Genomic DNA, 16817 nt, shown 5'->3' on the forward strand with positions numbered 1-16817 from the left:
TCCTAGGAGGATTGCAGGCTGAAAGTGAATGGCTGTGAAGCCCATCCATCCCCAGTTCAGACTTTTGTCCAGATTCATTATAATCACTAAATTATGCCAGGAATGAAAGGAAGATATTTTGAAAATAACATTCAGAGCTTGACAGTTTAGCAGTATTCTTTCTTGGGTAGTTTGTAAGATTCTAATCTAGAATGTTGCTCATGCAACAAACCACACGCCCAATAATCTAGAAATTCTTACCTCCCCAACCTGAAATTTCATATCTGATTATAATTATTTTCTGGCTCGAATTTATATTAGCAGTAAATATTGAAATTAAATGTCAGTAATTTTGTTAATTTTGTTATTTTGAAATTCACACAGATTTGTCTCATACTTTGGGTTAATTTTCTCCCAACATTTTATTATGAAAACTTTCAAACATACAGAAAAGGTGAAAGAATTTTATAGTGAATACCTGTATACATATCACCAAAATTAACATTTTACTATACTTACTTTACAGAGGTTTTAAATTCTTTATTTATACTTGTTAAAGTTTATTGATTCCACTGTTTTCTTGCTTATTATAAGATGTACTAAGGGACATTTGTAGATTTTTAAATAGTGTTTATTCCTTCTTACTATTTTCCAATTATATGTATGTTTAGGTTTGCTCAGGACCATGCTAAGTCAAACCTAATTTGGAATTTCAAAACACGAGAAGAACTGAGAGATAGTCTTGAATCTGAAATGAGAGCATTTAATATTGATAGAGAGCTTGGTAGTGCTAATGTGATCTCCTGGAATCACCATGAATTTGAGGTACAGTTTAATATTTGTATATTAGTTTTTTTAACAGGCCTGTATTATTTTTGGAATTTAAAAAAAAATATTGTTAAATAACATATATCTTTACCTTTCCCATATAATTTTATGGAGAAAACTTTAGAAAACTTTCATCTTTGCATGAGACAAAAATAAAATAGTAATTTTGTTAAGTCACTCAGCTTTGTATCTAAGAATCATGTAACATTTTTAATAAATTTGATTCTGGGCATTCCAGATCTGTTCTTTGCTTATTATTTCTCCTTTAAATTCTTTCTCCTTGGAAACAGCCTGTTTTCCTTGTTCCTTGTAGCTTGTTTAATTAATTTTTTTTTGGTCATTTTGGTCTGAATGTGACCTTATTTTGCTGTTCTATTGAAATATTGGTATGAAGCATGACAAAACAAGAACAAGAAACATGGTGGTAATAGACATTAATAATTTTGTGTGCCTGTGTATAATTTAAACTCTTATTACAGTTGTAAATTTGAACATACTCATGACCCTGCAGCTTTGTTCTTTAACCCAACTACATTTCCAATACATGTAATGATTTGCTCATTTCTTCCTCCTTGAAAGACTTTCTTTACTTTGATTTTGGGAGTCATTTTTCTCCTGGGTTTTCTCCTCCTTCACTGGCCTCTCCTCATTTGCCCATTTTTCCTTATTCCCCCATGTGCTAATAAATGTTGTTTGGCCCTAAAGAATCAGTTCTTGGACGTATTTTCATTTATAATTATTGCCTCAGTGGTCTCGTCATGGCTTTAAATGTTTTTAATTTACTGGTGGCTTCATTATTTTTATCTTCGGCTTAGACTTTCCTTCCTAGGCTTCATACTTTTATCATATAATTGGATATCTGATAAGCATCTAGAACTTAGCTTTAAAACTATGCTCATTATCCCCCCAAACCTACTTCTCTTGCAGTCTTTCTGATCTTGGATAATGGCTCCGCATTATTTTCTGGTCAAAACCCCCAAAATCATTTCTCCTACACTCCAAATCCAGTTTGCCAGCAAAAATATTGAATGCACCTTCAAAATTTATCCGAAACCCAACCCTCTTCTCTCTGTGGGATTGTAGCAATCTCTGCTTCCACCTTTACCTCCCTGCAGTTCATTATCAACATAGCAGCAGTATGATCTTGTTAAAATGTAAGTAGGTCATGTCACTTCTCTGTTCAGAGCCCTCTGTTGCTCCTGTGGCTTCCAGTCTCATTTAGTAAAAGCCTGGTCCTTAAAATGTCTTACAAGACAGGATCTGTGTACCCCCTAACTCCAAGCATTGTTTCTTTGATCTTTTACTCACCCTCTCTCTCTTGCTCCAGCCACACTTGCTTCCCTGACAACACCAAATTCATGTTCTTAACTCAGGGTCTTTCTATTTGCTGTTCTCTCTGCCTAGAACATTTTCCCTGGGTAGCCTCATAACTTTTCTCATCTCCTTCAGGTCTTTATCTGAATGTGATCATCTGAGTGGGCCTTCCCTGGCCACCCTATTTAAAAATACACGCGCACACACGCACACGTGCACACACATTCTGTCCCCTTTCTCTGCTTTATTTCACTCCATAGCACTTACTGTCATACATATTTTACACCCAACTATCATACATATTTTACTTTTTTATCTGCTACTCCTGTAAGGACAGAAATCTTTGTTTATTGTTGTATCCCTAATGACGAGAACACCACATGGCACACAGAGTATATGTTTAACAAATAGAATTTGAATAAATTGAAAACTCAGAATTTATGGAAAGAAAGTGAAATGGGTATACATTATATAATTGATTGTATGTAGTTAATATTTTTAGAAGTCAGTTATTTTAGGCTTTGGAAGAAGAATTTTGATAATCTGGTCAAGGAATTCCTTTTTTACAATTGCTTGCAAGTGTTGACGTGAGCTAAGCAGCCTGACTGAGCAGTACCAGGGTCATGGTGCTGCCTCAGCTCCTGATCACGGGCTACTCTTCGTGTATCACCTCCAGTTTGTTGCCTGGGGGAATTTGACATACAGAGAATGAGTACTATGTAACAATATACCATAAAATGTAGTTGATGTGTTGGGAGATGAGGGAGGACCTTAAGTAGCTTGTGTGAGTTGGGCAAACTGTGTGGGGCAGGACCATTTACTCCTTGCTTAGTCACGGCAAGCCAAGAGGAAATGAAGCAGAGCATCCCTTAAACATATATCTGTCCCTTAAGCCTTCATGGACACCACATAGTCCCGTGAGTTTTTATCAACAAGTTTTACATTCATAAAATTGGTGTGTAATGTCCTGAGACGGCTGGATGGCTGAGTTGGTTAAAGTGTGAGCTCTGAACAACAGGGTTGCCGGTTCGATTCCCACATGGGCCCGTGAGCTGCGCCCTCCACAACTAGATTGAAGGACAACAACTTGGAGCTGATGGGCCCTAGAGAAACACACTGTTCCCCAATAAAATTTATGGGGGGAAAAAAAAAACTGTGTAAATCTGACTTAACAGCTAACTGAAATAGTCGCATGGATAATGATGACTTACCAGATATTTTAAGAAATGATGGATTTTTTTCTGAATTTAAAGTCTGCCTTATCAAGAAAAGAAAAAAATCTCTGAAAAGAAGTGACTGTGGAAATTGCCAAAAATCTATCATAAACTAAAATAATTTACTTTCATTAATACAGGTTAAATATGAGTGCCTGGCAGAGGAAATCAAAATCGGAGACTACTACCTGAGATTACTGTTGGAGGAAGATGAGAATGAAGAAAGTGGATCAATTAAGAGATCGTAAGCTACTCTTCATATCTTGTTACTGTAGTTCCCCTTTTATGGTCCCCCCTTATGCGCAGTTTCCCTTTCTGTGGTTTCAGTTACTTGGGGTCAGTTCTAGTTTGCATAATTAAATGGAAAATTCCAGAAATAATTCATAAGTTTTTAATTAGGTGCCATTTAAATGGGTGCATGATGAAATCTTGTGATGTGCTTCCTTCCTTCCCGTGAATCATCCCTTTGTCCTGCATATCCACACGATAGCTGCAGCCTGCCCATTAGTCACTTAGTAGCCATCTCAGTTGTCAGATCCGTTATCAGATATTTTGAGAAACTATATTCATGTAACTTTATTATAGTATAATTGTTTTATTATTAGCTATTTGTTAATCTTACTGTGCCTAAACTTTATCATAGATATGTATGTATAGGAAAAAACAGTATATATAGAATTTGTTACTGTCTTGGTTTCAGGCATCCACGGGGGGTCTTGAGACATATTCCCCAAAGATGGGGGTTTGGAACTACTGTATATTTGTTTTCACTGTTAATTTCATGGCTAACTCTGCTGTGAATATTTTTTTAACCTAGGTATGAATTTTTCAATGAGCTGTATCATCGTTTCCTGCTCACCCCAAAAGTAAACATGAAGTGTCTATGTTTACAAGCCCTTGCTATTGTTTATGGCAGATGTCATGAAGAAATAGGACCTTTCACAGATACGAGATATATCATTGGAATGTTAGAGAGGGTAAGGATATTATTCAAGGAAATTGCTATTTGATAGTGTCATCGGGATACATGTTAAATTTTTTAAACTACTACATTTAAATTTTTTGATCACATTGTTACCATAACTTCATGAGTTTTATTTAAGTATAAATTAGATGAATAGGAAAATGACTAATGGGTTAGTGTCCGTCCATGTCAGTTTATATTTTTCAGTTGCTGCTTTTGAACGACTTTAGTGACTTATTTGCCAATTTTTAAGTGTGGATGAGATAGACAAGTATATAAAAGAAATAGTGATTTTTAGAGTTGCATGTACTTTTGGTTTTCTATTTTGGAAAAGTCTTAAATAATGCTAGCTTACTAAATTTCAAATGTGTGAAGATAAAACTTTTTAGCACTACAATGATAACCAAAAAAAAGGAACCTTGAGTTGGCACATTTTTTAAAAATTTGTCATTTAACATTTGAGCATGGTAGGTAGAAAGAACAAATTGATAAGTTTATCCATTGTGTAGCTCAAATTTGAGTGTTACTTGTTACAGTGTATACACTTCATTCCTTTATTTGTGTTTACATTCCTCATTTAACAATTTAAATTTCAGTGAACTGCCTTAGAACCATTTCACCAATTTTGAATAAAGGCCATCAGTGCTTGTTATAATCATCTCAGCTGTCAATCATGCTTTGTAGATTAGAAAACTGATTCTGAATAAGGTCACATAACATACCTAGAAAATAACATAACTAGGTGAAAATCTTTATTGTTTGCTGTTGCACAAATTGCACTATTGAGTTTAATTCACTGTTATTCTAATGAACCTGAGTACTTGTGGCATAGCATTTCCTATCTTGTTTTTGTTCATCATTATGTGAGTTATGTGAAACAAAATAATCAATTCTTTAGAATATTTACTTAATTCAAAAGTATTATTTGGATTGATTTATTGTAATTTTTACATATATTCTTAAAGCTATATATTAAAGTAATGTTTATGACTTAAAATATCTGTCTTTCTAAGGAGATTAGAGGAGTTATATAAAACTGCGGAGAATGTAAGACATTGAGGCATTTTAGTAATTGACAGTCTTCTCTGATTTTCTTAATGTTTAAAAGATGACATTATTTCTTATTGGCAGTTGATTGATTTTGTTCAGTGATGATAATATTTTAATTTGTGTTTCTGTTCACTTCTGACAAACTTCTCATTTATTTCAATAGTGCACAGATAAACTTGAACGAGATAGGTTGATCCTCTTCCTTAACAAGTTAATCCTTAATAAGGTACAGTATTTTTTAATAAATATGTTATTTCTAAGCCAGTCACATGAGTATGTAATAAAAAGATAAATTATTACAGTGTGAGTTAAAGATATGATTCTTTTCTTATCTTCTCGTTTTTAGATCAGAAAGCTCTGTCTGCTCTCAACTCCTAGAAAGAAAATTTTTGCCAGATGTTCCCTATATATTCTGCCTCATGTTATTGATACTGATTAAATTAATGATAAAATTCTAAGTGAAGAATAATGAGGGGTAAAGTTATTAGCTGAGTTTTCTTTAGGGAATCTTTAGGATTAGATTTTAAGTATAATAAAATGCTTGACATAAAATGAAAAGTTTTTAATATATCAGTGTACATTCAGATGATGTGTATTTATCACTGTACATTTTAATTTATCAATATACATTTTTAAGTAATTTGAAGACATGAAGGGTCACTTTAGCTCTTCACATTTTCTTTTTTTAAGACATTTTAATAGGTTTGTGCTGGTTTCTAATAAGAATAGTTGTAATACGTGTAACAGTAATTCACAATTACATGATTTTGGAATGAAGTCCGCAGGTGTTTTATTAAATTTTTGATACTGACACTGGTTTGCTTAGTTTTATTCTCTTTCAGTAAATAATGAAAATGTTTTAAAATGAAGTATAATTAATGAGTCCTAGGAAAATTTAATTTAAATTATAATCTCTTCCTAACTTCTAAGAAGTTACCAGTTTTATTTTAAGTTTACAAAAACATACTGGGACATTAAAAAGTTTGTTAATGTATTAGATTTTATTTCTGATTATAGAATAATCTGTTTATTAACAAAAAGACCTTGGAAAATGGAGGCTAATTATAGAACTAGACAGTTTACATGAATATTATTCCTGCCAGGCTTTAATTTGTTTCCTTATTTTTATTTTGTTTTGCACTGAATATATTTATGTCAAAAATTCTTTATGAGATCTCTTTGTAATATAGCTTTGCTGTTCTTATCTAAATTCATGTTGTTTGAACACAAAATCATGAAAATGTTAAGACCAGTTGTGTGTTAATTTTTCCAAAGAGATTTCAAATAGTCTCTTCTTTGTGAGACTTTAAGGTACTAGTATCTATTAGAGAGAAAGATTTTAGATTATGCAAACATGTTTTTGTCTTCTAGAAAAATGTTAAGGATCTCATGGATTCAAATGGCGTTCGAATCCTCGTGGACTTGCTAACCCTCGCACATCTCCATGTGAGCCGGGCTACAGTCCCACTGCAGGTACGCATGCTTATTTAGATTTTACAAGGTTAACATTCTTGGAGTATAATTTTAGGATCAAAGGAATCATAAAAATCTGGAAATATGTCAATATTTGTGGCCATGAATGTATTTCTCTAATAATTATGATAGTACCAGTGCCTGGGAGATTGAGTCACAGCAAAAAGGTAAGACTGTCAGAACAATCCAAAATGGACAGTGATGATCCCATTTTCTTTTTCCAATGTCTCCTGTCTTTTAAAGTAACTGCGTCTCTTTAGGAATTACACTGTATTCATCAGTTATGTAACTAGAACGTTTAGCATTGACAACCAGTGAGAATATATTGGGACTTTATTGAAACCAGTAAGAGGACAGAGCTGCTAGTGTCTACTGAAAGGCCTCTTTTTTTCCTGATACCTAACTTATAGAAGAGATCTACGTTTAGCTCATTGGTGATTTTATTTCTTTTTATTTTGGTATTATGTTTTATTTTTGTTTAATCTGGTATGAGAAGATGTATCATGTTACATGTTAGTTGAAGTGTGAACAAAAGTACTGTTTGAATATTTAGAGTATGGCATTTTCTATTACTGATAATACTATTATGAATAATAGTATTCGTAATTCTTGTATAGCATCACGGTGTATCAGGTACTGTGCCAGTACACATAGTATGTTAACTCTTTAAATCCCCCAACAGCCCTCCCATTTTACAGATGAGGAAACTAAGGAACAGAGAGGCTAAGTATATTGACCAAGGTCACCTAATAAGGGACAGAGACAAAGCTGGAACCCAGAAGTCTATGCTCTTAACTACTGTGCTATCCTTCTCTATATGAGTAACTGAAAGCTTATAGTTATGAGAGTATTTAAAAACCATGTTTTAATAACATAATTACATAATTCTATTTTAGATTTTCATAAACATTTATATATGAAATTATAAGAATTATCTTTGTTGGGTAATAGATTGAGAACAAATGTGTAAAACCACTAGAAATTTGCCTGTTGTCATTTTAACTCTTAAGATTATTGAAACTTTACCTGGGATGAGCTTTTCCCTTAAAAGAAGAACTTTACTATTTTGAGCATTGTGTTTTAAAGTTAATGGTATATGTTTATTTTATAGCTATTTGCAGTATTCTTTGCTATTAAAATTTTACTGCCCTGAGTACTTATTAATGATCATTAGAAATGTGCAATGTGCCCTTGAATTTAGCTTAGATTGCCAGGAATGTAGGTACCCATTTACTTCAAATGCATATTAATAAGGAAGCCCCTTTTCTGGACTATAACGTTAGGCATCTAATCCTTACCTCTTAAAATAAGGTCTCTTAAAATTTTGTGTTAATTGCTAAAGGAAGAAAACCCAAGAAATTAGTACTGTGTAACTTTTTATGACACCTGACTGCTTAAATTTCTGCCGTGAAAAATAACAGTCTTTTTAAAACTTAGAGCAATGTAATCGAAGCTGCTCCAGATATGAAAAGAGAGAGTGAAAAGGAATGGTACTTTGGCAACGCAGACAAAGAAAGGAGTGGCCCATATGGATTTCATGAGGTACGTGTCTTAAACTTGTCATGAAAATCTTGGCCTTTCTTGTGCCCTCCACTGCTTATCACACATAGACATGTTGGAATATTTTAAAACTGTGATTTGAATTACTGTCACCAGCTTCCAGGGCTCTGCCATTCCATTTCCATGTGAAGGATTAGATGGCTTGCATTTCTAGAGAAACACACACACACACACACACACACACACACACACACACACGTCTTCAAACCGTATTGTTAAAAGCAGTTGTTATGGAGACAACACTCAGGTTTTTAATAAATTTTATATAACAATTGCTACCTTAATAATTATGTCAAACTATAATGCTTTCATACAGTATGAAGAGGAAAGATTTAATATGCAGCCTGAAATTCATTAAAAATTTCTTGTACAGTTCAAAGGCAATTTCTGTCTTAACATCTGCTGATGTTTGAGCCTGCCTTCCCTTCCTCAGCCTCCCAGGCTCAATCGCCATTTAGCCAAACATAGTTTTATAGAAGACCAAGCCTTCTGTTTGTATAATTTGGCCATTTTACACTCCAACTACTGTTTTTATTTTTTCCAGTATTTCTTATATTCTGCAGGTGAGGTGAGCCAGCTAAATGGTTATTTTCTTACATTAGTTGCCAGATTTGGGTTCCTGAAGGCCTGTCAACAGAATTTTATTGTTCTGTAGTAGTGAACTTAAACATGTTTATTTCATAGTTTGTATTTATTATAAAATAGAAAACATTAGCAAACCTTTTCATTTTACTCTGTTTGTAATAATATTGCCGTGCTTTCATTTAGATGCAAGAATTGTGGACCAAAGGAACGTTAAATGCAAAAACCAGATGCTGGGCTCAAGGCATGGATGGATGGCGACCACTGCAGGCAATACCCCAGCTTAAGTGGTGTCTGTTAGCCAGTGGACAGTCTGTATTAAATGAAACTGACCTTGCTACCCTTATACTGAACATGTTGATCACAATGTGTGGATATTTTCCAAGCAGGTAAAATGTAATTGAACATTTCCATGAATAACAGGGAGGGACTCTTAAGCATCTTATTCTCCCCACTTGTGTGGATGCTTCCTCGGTGATGGCATGGGATTCCTCTGGTGATTTACAGCGGAGGAATTTGTGGCCTTGGAGGAATGCTGCTTTGAATTTTGGTACTTTTTGAAATAGAAAGAATTTTCAAGTTATATTAATAAAGTAGCTAAAAAGCAGCTTTCTCTGGGAGACTTCAAATAATGTTACAGAATGAAGACTTACTAAGTACATTCTAGCAACAATAACAGTTGCCATTCATGTGAACCAGGTATGAACTTCTGATATAAACATACTGCAGTTTGTAGATAGTGAGTGCCAGCTCCTCTTCTGTCAGATTAGCTACTTCTGGTGTAAGAACATGAGTCTAGGCCCATATCTTGCCCCAAGATGTGGTGAGAATTTGTTATTCAATGATAATAGTAATTATGACCCTTAAATGGAACTTATCAGTCTTTGTCAAATATTTGTGTATACATCATTTTGTTTTATTACTATACTAGAGATATTTTGTGATAGAAACTATTCAGAAACTGTTAATTTTACAACACGTGAGGCTTTCATGGTTCCAGTTCTCTTTAAAATTCAGATTAGATTTAAAACCATATAATTAGTATTTAGAAGTAATGTAGATTTAAAATTAAGGCTATACTTGGAAAATACTGCGAACAGTTAAGGTTTAAATTTATGTGACAAAATTTCATATACCCTTTGGGGGGGAAATATCCACTGACAGTGTTGGACAGCACCAAGTTTAATCAATTAAATAATAAATAAGAGTCTTGGCTCTTCTAGGATTCTGTTTTTCAAGAAAATCTTATGGAAGGAAATGAAGTCATATTAAGCAGCCAAATAGATTTAAACCAAAATACCTAATCATGTTCCCAGCTGTGTGAGAACTTAGCCTTCATTAACAAAAAAGGAAGGTAACATGCCTAGTAGAATGTCATATGCTCTGAACATACAATTTTAATAAATGTATTAAAAGCTGACCTTAGAAAATGTGTTTTAGGGATCAAGACAATGCCATCATTCGGCCTTTGCCCAGAGTGAAAAGATTGCTGTCAGACAGCGCTTGCCTTCCTCATATTATTCAGGTGAGTACTTTTATGTTACCAAAGTAGGAACACTAGTTTGAGAATCATTTTTCTTTATTTAATTTTTCTACGAGCCCCAGGCTTTGTTTTATTGTAGTCTATTCCATTTCATAAAGCCTGAACCCTAAATACATTTATTTCACTTATTCCTAATTGACTTGATACTCTGAATATGCTGTGGAAGATTGTGTATTTAAGAAGCTAAATGTGGGAAGCCTCCAGACTCCAGAATTATTCTCAGAAGGTTTTATTTATTATCTATTCTTAAAATCACACCACTGCAGTAACTGAAAGGTACTCTAGTTCATGGTGCAGGCTGATGTTGTTGGGACTACTGGGAAGCACGCCAGCAGGCCACAGATGTGGAGTGGTGGGTTACGTCTTATGAGATACCGCTGTCTCATCAGCTTGCCTCAGAGTTGGACTCTTCTCAGTTATGTTTTCATGGATAGCAACTGATCCAAAGCACTGAGCTGGAGTTATATAGGACACACTAAAGTAGCTTTTCTTGTTTTCTCATTATTCTGCTCTTTGGAAATTAAGCTACCTAAATTCCAGATGAGCATTCAACCCAAATAAGTCAGGGCCCAAAGATTTCCGGTCATTGTTTTTGCCCTGTCTATTGATGATTGTGTTGTCAAATCCATTTTTTAATATTAATCACACATGGTGTGACTTCAAAGTATATGCTAGTAACTTGTGCCATTTGTGTCTCAGTTGTACATTGGTGTGAAAAGGGAGAGGAGAGTTAGTTTGTATATTTTTACATTCACGGATATGTAAGTGCCTGTGTAAGTCACTGATATGAAGAAGACTGAATATAGTGACAGTGCCCTGTCAGCTTTTTTCCCCCCAACTTCTGTTATGTACGCATACCTGCACTTCAAAATTGGTACGCTTTTCTACTGCAGACATTTCTATTCAGATGCTTAAATGAAAGTTCACTACAGTTATTGTTTCTTATAACCCATTACCACCCCAGCCTAGAGGACTGTGGGCTGCGTATGGGAGGTGGTGCAAGAAGAGGGATTTATTTGCTATTTTGGACCCTCTCGGCATATAGATAAAGGACCGTGCCTGGAGAATTGACCTCTCCCGAACATTTTTCCAAGACCCGTGAAACTGAAAGGAAAGAAGTAAATGTAGACGCTGTTGAATTTCAGAACAGGAAGGGATGACTGAAAAACAAATTTTAAGAGCTGTGGTCAGCATAACGTGAAGTTTTGGGGAGGGGAAGATCTAGTGTAACCAAAAATTTTTAGTAATGTCTGAACAATTAAAATGATTCAAGAGAAAAATTTTATAAATCTAGCTGCTTTTAACAATATATGCCTCCTATATATTTTTAATACTGAGTTCAAAAAATACGTCTTAGAAGCTGTTTTGTTTTTCCTTAATCTTACTTAATTTTCTGTATTCTGGGAGACCTTAATCTTGCTAAGCACAGACAGGCAGTAATAGTTTTCAGGAACATTACCTGTAATGGTTGGTACAGATTTCTGGACTTCATTTGACTTTAAGAACAATCACCAGTTTTACTATTTGGTACAGCTTCAGAATTTTTAGAATAGTCTTAAGATGCCAGTGAGATATTAGTGAATGTCCTAGGTCTTCTGGTACAGTCACAATTTCAAATATTTTGGGGCTTTGCTTGCTAACTCCCGTATTTTTGTTAAAGTGATGTCAAGTCTTGAATTACAACCACCTTTAACACTAGGGAAAATCCTGTGTTACCATATCTCAATTTTTCCTTTGTAAAATATGTCATAGTACTAACCACTTAATCTAAATACCTGGTTGAACAGATAAGACCCTAAAACAGAGAAATTTAAAATATTTACTTAAGACATAGTAGCTATTCAGTCTCATATCTGAATCTAGAACTTTGACCCCCTAATCTGAGATAGTACTTACTCTTGTTACTGTAATTTTTTTTTTTTGTACTAGTAGCACTGGACCCCAAATTGGGGATTCTTTGGAAGTAATTGTTTATAGAAAATTGAAATGCCACTTTTTTTTTTTTTTTTTTTTTTTTTTTTTTTTTTATTAAATTTATTGAGGTGACAGTTGTTAGTAAAATTACATAGATTTCAGGTGTACAATTCTGTATTACATCATCTATAAATCCCGTTGTGTGTTCATCACCCAGAGTCAGTTCTCCTTCCATCACCATATATTCGATCCCCCTTACCCACATCTCCCACCCCACCCCCACCCCCACCCCCTTACCCTCTGGCAACCACCAAACCATTGTCTGTGTCTATGAGTTTCTGTTTCTCATTTGTTTGTCTTGTTCTTTTGTTGTTTTGGTTTATATACCACATATCAGTGAAATCACATGGTTCTCTGCTTTTTCTGTCTGACTTATTTCGCTCAGCATTACACTCTCAAGATCCATCCATGTTGTCACAAATGTTCCTATATCATCTTTTCTTACTGCGAATAGTATTCCATTGTGTATATATACCACAACTTCTTCATCCATTCATCTATCGAAGGACATTTTGGTTGTTTCCATGTCTTGGCCACTGTAAACAAAGCTGCAATGAACATTGGAGCACACGTGTCTTTATCTCTAAATGTTTTCAGAATTTTTGGGTAGATACCCAGGAGAGGGATTGCTGGGTCATATGGCAATTCTATTCGTAATTTTTTGAGGAACCTCCACACCGCCTTCCATAACGGCTGCACCAGTCTGCATTCCCACCAACAGTGTATGAGGGTTCCTTTTCTCCACAGCCTCTCCAACATTTGTTACTATTTGTCTTGTTGATGATGGCCATTCTGACTGGGGTGAGGTGATATCTCATTGTGGTTTTGATTTGCATTTCTCTGATGATTAGTGATGTTGAGCATTTTTTCATATGTCTATTTGCCATTTGTATGTCCTCTTTGGAGAAATGTCTCTTCAAGTCCTCTGCCCATTTTTCAATTGGGTTGTTTGTTTTTTTGTTGTTCAGTTGCATGAGTTCCTTGTATATTCTGGATACTAGCCCCTTATCGGAGGCACTGTTTGCAAAAATCTTCTCCCATTCAGTTGGTGGCCTCTTTATTTTGTCAATGGTTTCTTTTGCTGTGCAGAAGCTTTTAAGTTTCATATAGTCCCATTTGTTTATTTTAGCTTTTACTTCCATTGCCTTTGGATTCAAATTCATAAAATGCTCTTTGAACCCAAGGTCCATAAGTTTAGTACCTATGTTTTCTTCTATGCAGTTTATTGTGTCAGGTCTTATGCTTAAGTCTTTGATCCATTTTGAATTAATTTTGGTACATGGTGACAAATAGCAGTCCAGTTTCATTCTTTTGCACGTGGCTATCCAATTCTCCCAGCTCCATTTATTGAAGAGGCTGTCTTTGCTCCATTGTATGTTTTAGCTTCTTTGTCAAAAATTATCTGTCCATATTTATGTGGTTTTATTTCTGGGTTCTCAATTCTATTCCATTGGTCTATATGTCTGTTTTTCTGCCAATACCATGCTGTTTTGATTATTGTGGCCCTGTAGTACAGGCCAAAGTCAGGAAGTGTGATACCTCCATTATAGTTCTTTTTCTTAAGATTGCTTTGGCTATTCGGGGTCTTTTGTGGTTCCAAACAAATCTGATGATTTTTGTTCTATTTCTTTAAAATATGCCCTTAGCATAGGAAGTCTAAGCCTATATTTTTTAAATGAAAAGAAATGTTGCCCATTAGACTTAATATTGAGATTGAAGATGTGAATTATAAACCTGATATCACTGTGAATATAACTTGTTTCCTTTGTGTAAAACTTGGATTTGTAATTTTCATAAATAATTCATTATATACCCAAGTCTCAAACAGTCAGCTTACCTTCATTAAGACCTCAACTTTGTTTTTGTTCAGATCCCAAGGTGGCAGAAGCTACTTTTTTGAAGCTACTTTTCAGGTGTTCCTAAGTGTTGCTATTTTACTGAGGAGGAAAATTAGGAATCAAGAAAAAGATGAGATTTATCAAGGTAGATTTGACACCGTGAAACTTTATGCCTACAGTTGCAGAGATATGTATTGTCAACACATAACTGAAGGGTGTTTCAAAATTTGTTAGGCTTTTCATGGAGCACTGGTTTTCAGGTTTTGTTGAGAGCGGAAGAATAAATCAAAACTACACCACTGTTTAGGAGACTAACCAAGGAATATTATACCACTTTGATAGTAGATGCTAGACCATCTGCATGTTATATAGAGAAACCAGTGAAGTCTGAGAAAGTAATCTGTCTAATAATGTTAATGCTGTGATGCCCATGGCAGTGTAATTTTCACAGCTTTATACAAATAGAAAATAAGTATATAAAAAAGTTTTTAAAAAATTGTCTCTAATGCTACCACTTAATGTAGCTTTAGGCATTTTTGACATTCTTTTTCCCCCCTTTATTTCTATGTAGCTATGCATGTAATCTTTTTTTAAATTTTATAATATGAGAAACATATATGTCATTTCTCCTAACAATATTTTGAATAATTACAGCAAAGCAGTGTTTGTGTATTGCAGAACTCTGGGTGTAGGAATTACCAAATAATAGTATCCTAAAGAATAGAACACGCAATTCTTCACCCAAAAGTTTAACAGACCATGAATTTATGACTTTTTTTAGCAGAAAGCCTGAAAATACTCATCGTCTTATTTTTCTTTGCACTAAGTGGTAAAAGCACGTCTGGGTTTTTTCCTATCTCTCATATCCTAGAGAAATAGAATATCCTTAATTTGCCTAGGAGGAAATAAGAAAAGTATTTATAGTTCTTTAGGATTTTATTTCCATCAGGTAAAGAAATGAGTTTAAAAATTTAGTATGATTAAGTATGATCATTACCCTGACTCCCTTTGACCAGCCAGAGAATATGACATTCTTAATATAGTTGATTATAATTACCTTGAATAGAAATTCTCCCATCTAAATTCTAGCCACACTGCATGAGGACAGACTCTTTAAGATCTTGATTTTCTGGACTTACTTGTTTTTGAAAACAGAAGCAGGTACAGGTGGGAACTGCAGCCAACAGTGTAACACAGAATAATTAATGTAAATCTTTGCCACATCTTTCTTGTGTTGTCCAGTCCTGTTATACACGGTCCAAGGCCAGTCATCCTAAATAATGTTGGCAGCACCTGACACCTGAGGAGGCTAAGGCTGCTGCAGGGCTGGAGGCTGTCACTTCCACTGTTGAGTTCATGCCAAGACCATGAGTTTATACCAGACACCTCACATTTTGCTATATTTCTATCTAAATTTCCAAAGCATATAAGCAGTTTGTACCAGTTCTCTTTTTTTAGTGTTTGCTAACCGTAATTTTATCAGAAAATTGAAAGATAACTTTAGTGTTTCTGACTACATTTTGTTTTGGTTTAAAGACAAAAGGACAAGATATTTTTCAAAGAAGTATCCTTGGTCACATCCTACCAGAAGCAATGGTTTGTTACTTAGAAAATTATGAACCTGAAAAGTTTTCCGAGATTTTCCTTGGAGAATTTGACACTCCAGAAGCCATCTGGAGCAGTGAAATGAGGTAAATAGTCGGTTGATACCCAGAATCTGTGCCTCTCTTGCTATCTGGTTTGACTCTTGTTAAAAGAACTGCTTTCACTAGTTGCGTAATCTAAAGCTACAGTAGTTACTGGTGCCAAATCAAGTGACAAGGCCGTAAGCATTTTTCTATTCTAACATGGCTTGACAAAACTGCTGTGATTGAATGAGCTTTATGTAAGGGGATACTATTTATTTTATTTATTTTACCACTGGTGCTTCTTAAATCAATTTGTAGAACTGGTAAAATTTGGGGCAGTGAATACGTATGTATGGAATATATAGGGATAAAATCAAGACACACCTCCTGGGTATTTGGAAATAAAACAGTATTCCACTAATTTAAAACTATGCCTACATACAATGGATCAGACCAGAGATACTCAAAATCATTTTAGAAGGAGAGCTCCGTAGCCAGCACATTTTGACCTTAATCTGGAGGTTAGCATTCCGAAAGAATGTCCTGATTAGGAGAGGAACATCGTAGGAAAAGCCTGTGGAAACCAAGAAAAAGGAGAAGCCCAGAAATAGATGTCAGTGTCCAGACAGGCTGTGTTCAGGAAAGGCTTGGTACTTCATAGTCCCAGTGTCAAGCCTACCTCCTTGTGGAGAACCCCTCAATCCTCAGCTGGAGGGCAGGTTATCTTAGTTATTCACTCTCCTTTGGCTGATTTCACTCTCACAGTGCCACCTGCTGGTTATCATTTGGCTTCTCTGCTAGGTATAGGCGTGGCATGTTCTAGTCACCACTTTGAATACATTCTGTATGACAGTCATATTTTTCACTGGG

The 16817-nt window shown here is 34.8% G+C and overlaps 1 protein-coding gene across 1 annotated transcript in view; it reads left to right on the forward strand.

Annotated features, from left to right (window-relative positions):
* Positions 1–16817, forward strand: part of DNAJC13 (DnaJ heat shock protein family (Hsp40) member C13) — a 99804-nt gene that overhangs the window by 54516 nt on the left and 28471 nt on the right. The window contains exons 23-31 of the mRNA XM_074314084.1: positions 651–804; positions 3476–3579; positions 4153–4312; positions 5513–5575; positions 6721–6822; positions 8260–8364; positions 9151–9353; positions 10405–10489; positions 15814–16010. Of these exons, the coding sequence (XP_074170185.1) occupies positions 651–804; positions 3476–3579; positions 4153–4312; positions 5513–5575; positions 6721–6822; positions 8260–8364; positions 9151–9353; positions 10405–10489; positions 15814–16010 (1173 nt within the window). The remainder of the gene's footprint in view (positions 1–650; positions 805–3475; positions 3580–4152; positions 4313–5512; positions 5576–6720; positions 6823–8259; positions 8365–9150; positions 9354–10404; positions 10490–15813; positions 16011–16817) is intronic.

The sequence above is a fragment of the Rhinolophus sinicus genome, linkage group LG10, assembly GCF_036562045.2.
Source record: "Rhinolophus sinicus isolate RSC01 linkage group LG10, ASM3656204v1, whole genome shotgun sequence".
Taxonomy (NCBI): Eukaryota; Metazoa; Chordata; class Mammalia; order Chiroptera; family Rhinolophidae; genus Rhinolophus; species Rhinolophus sinicus.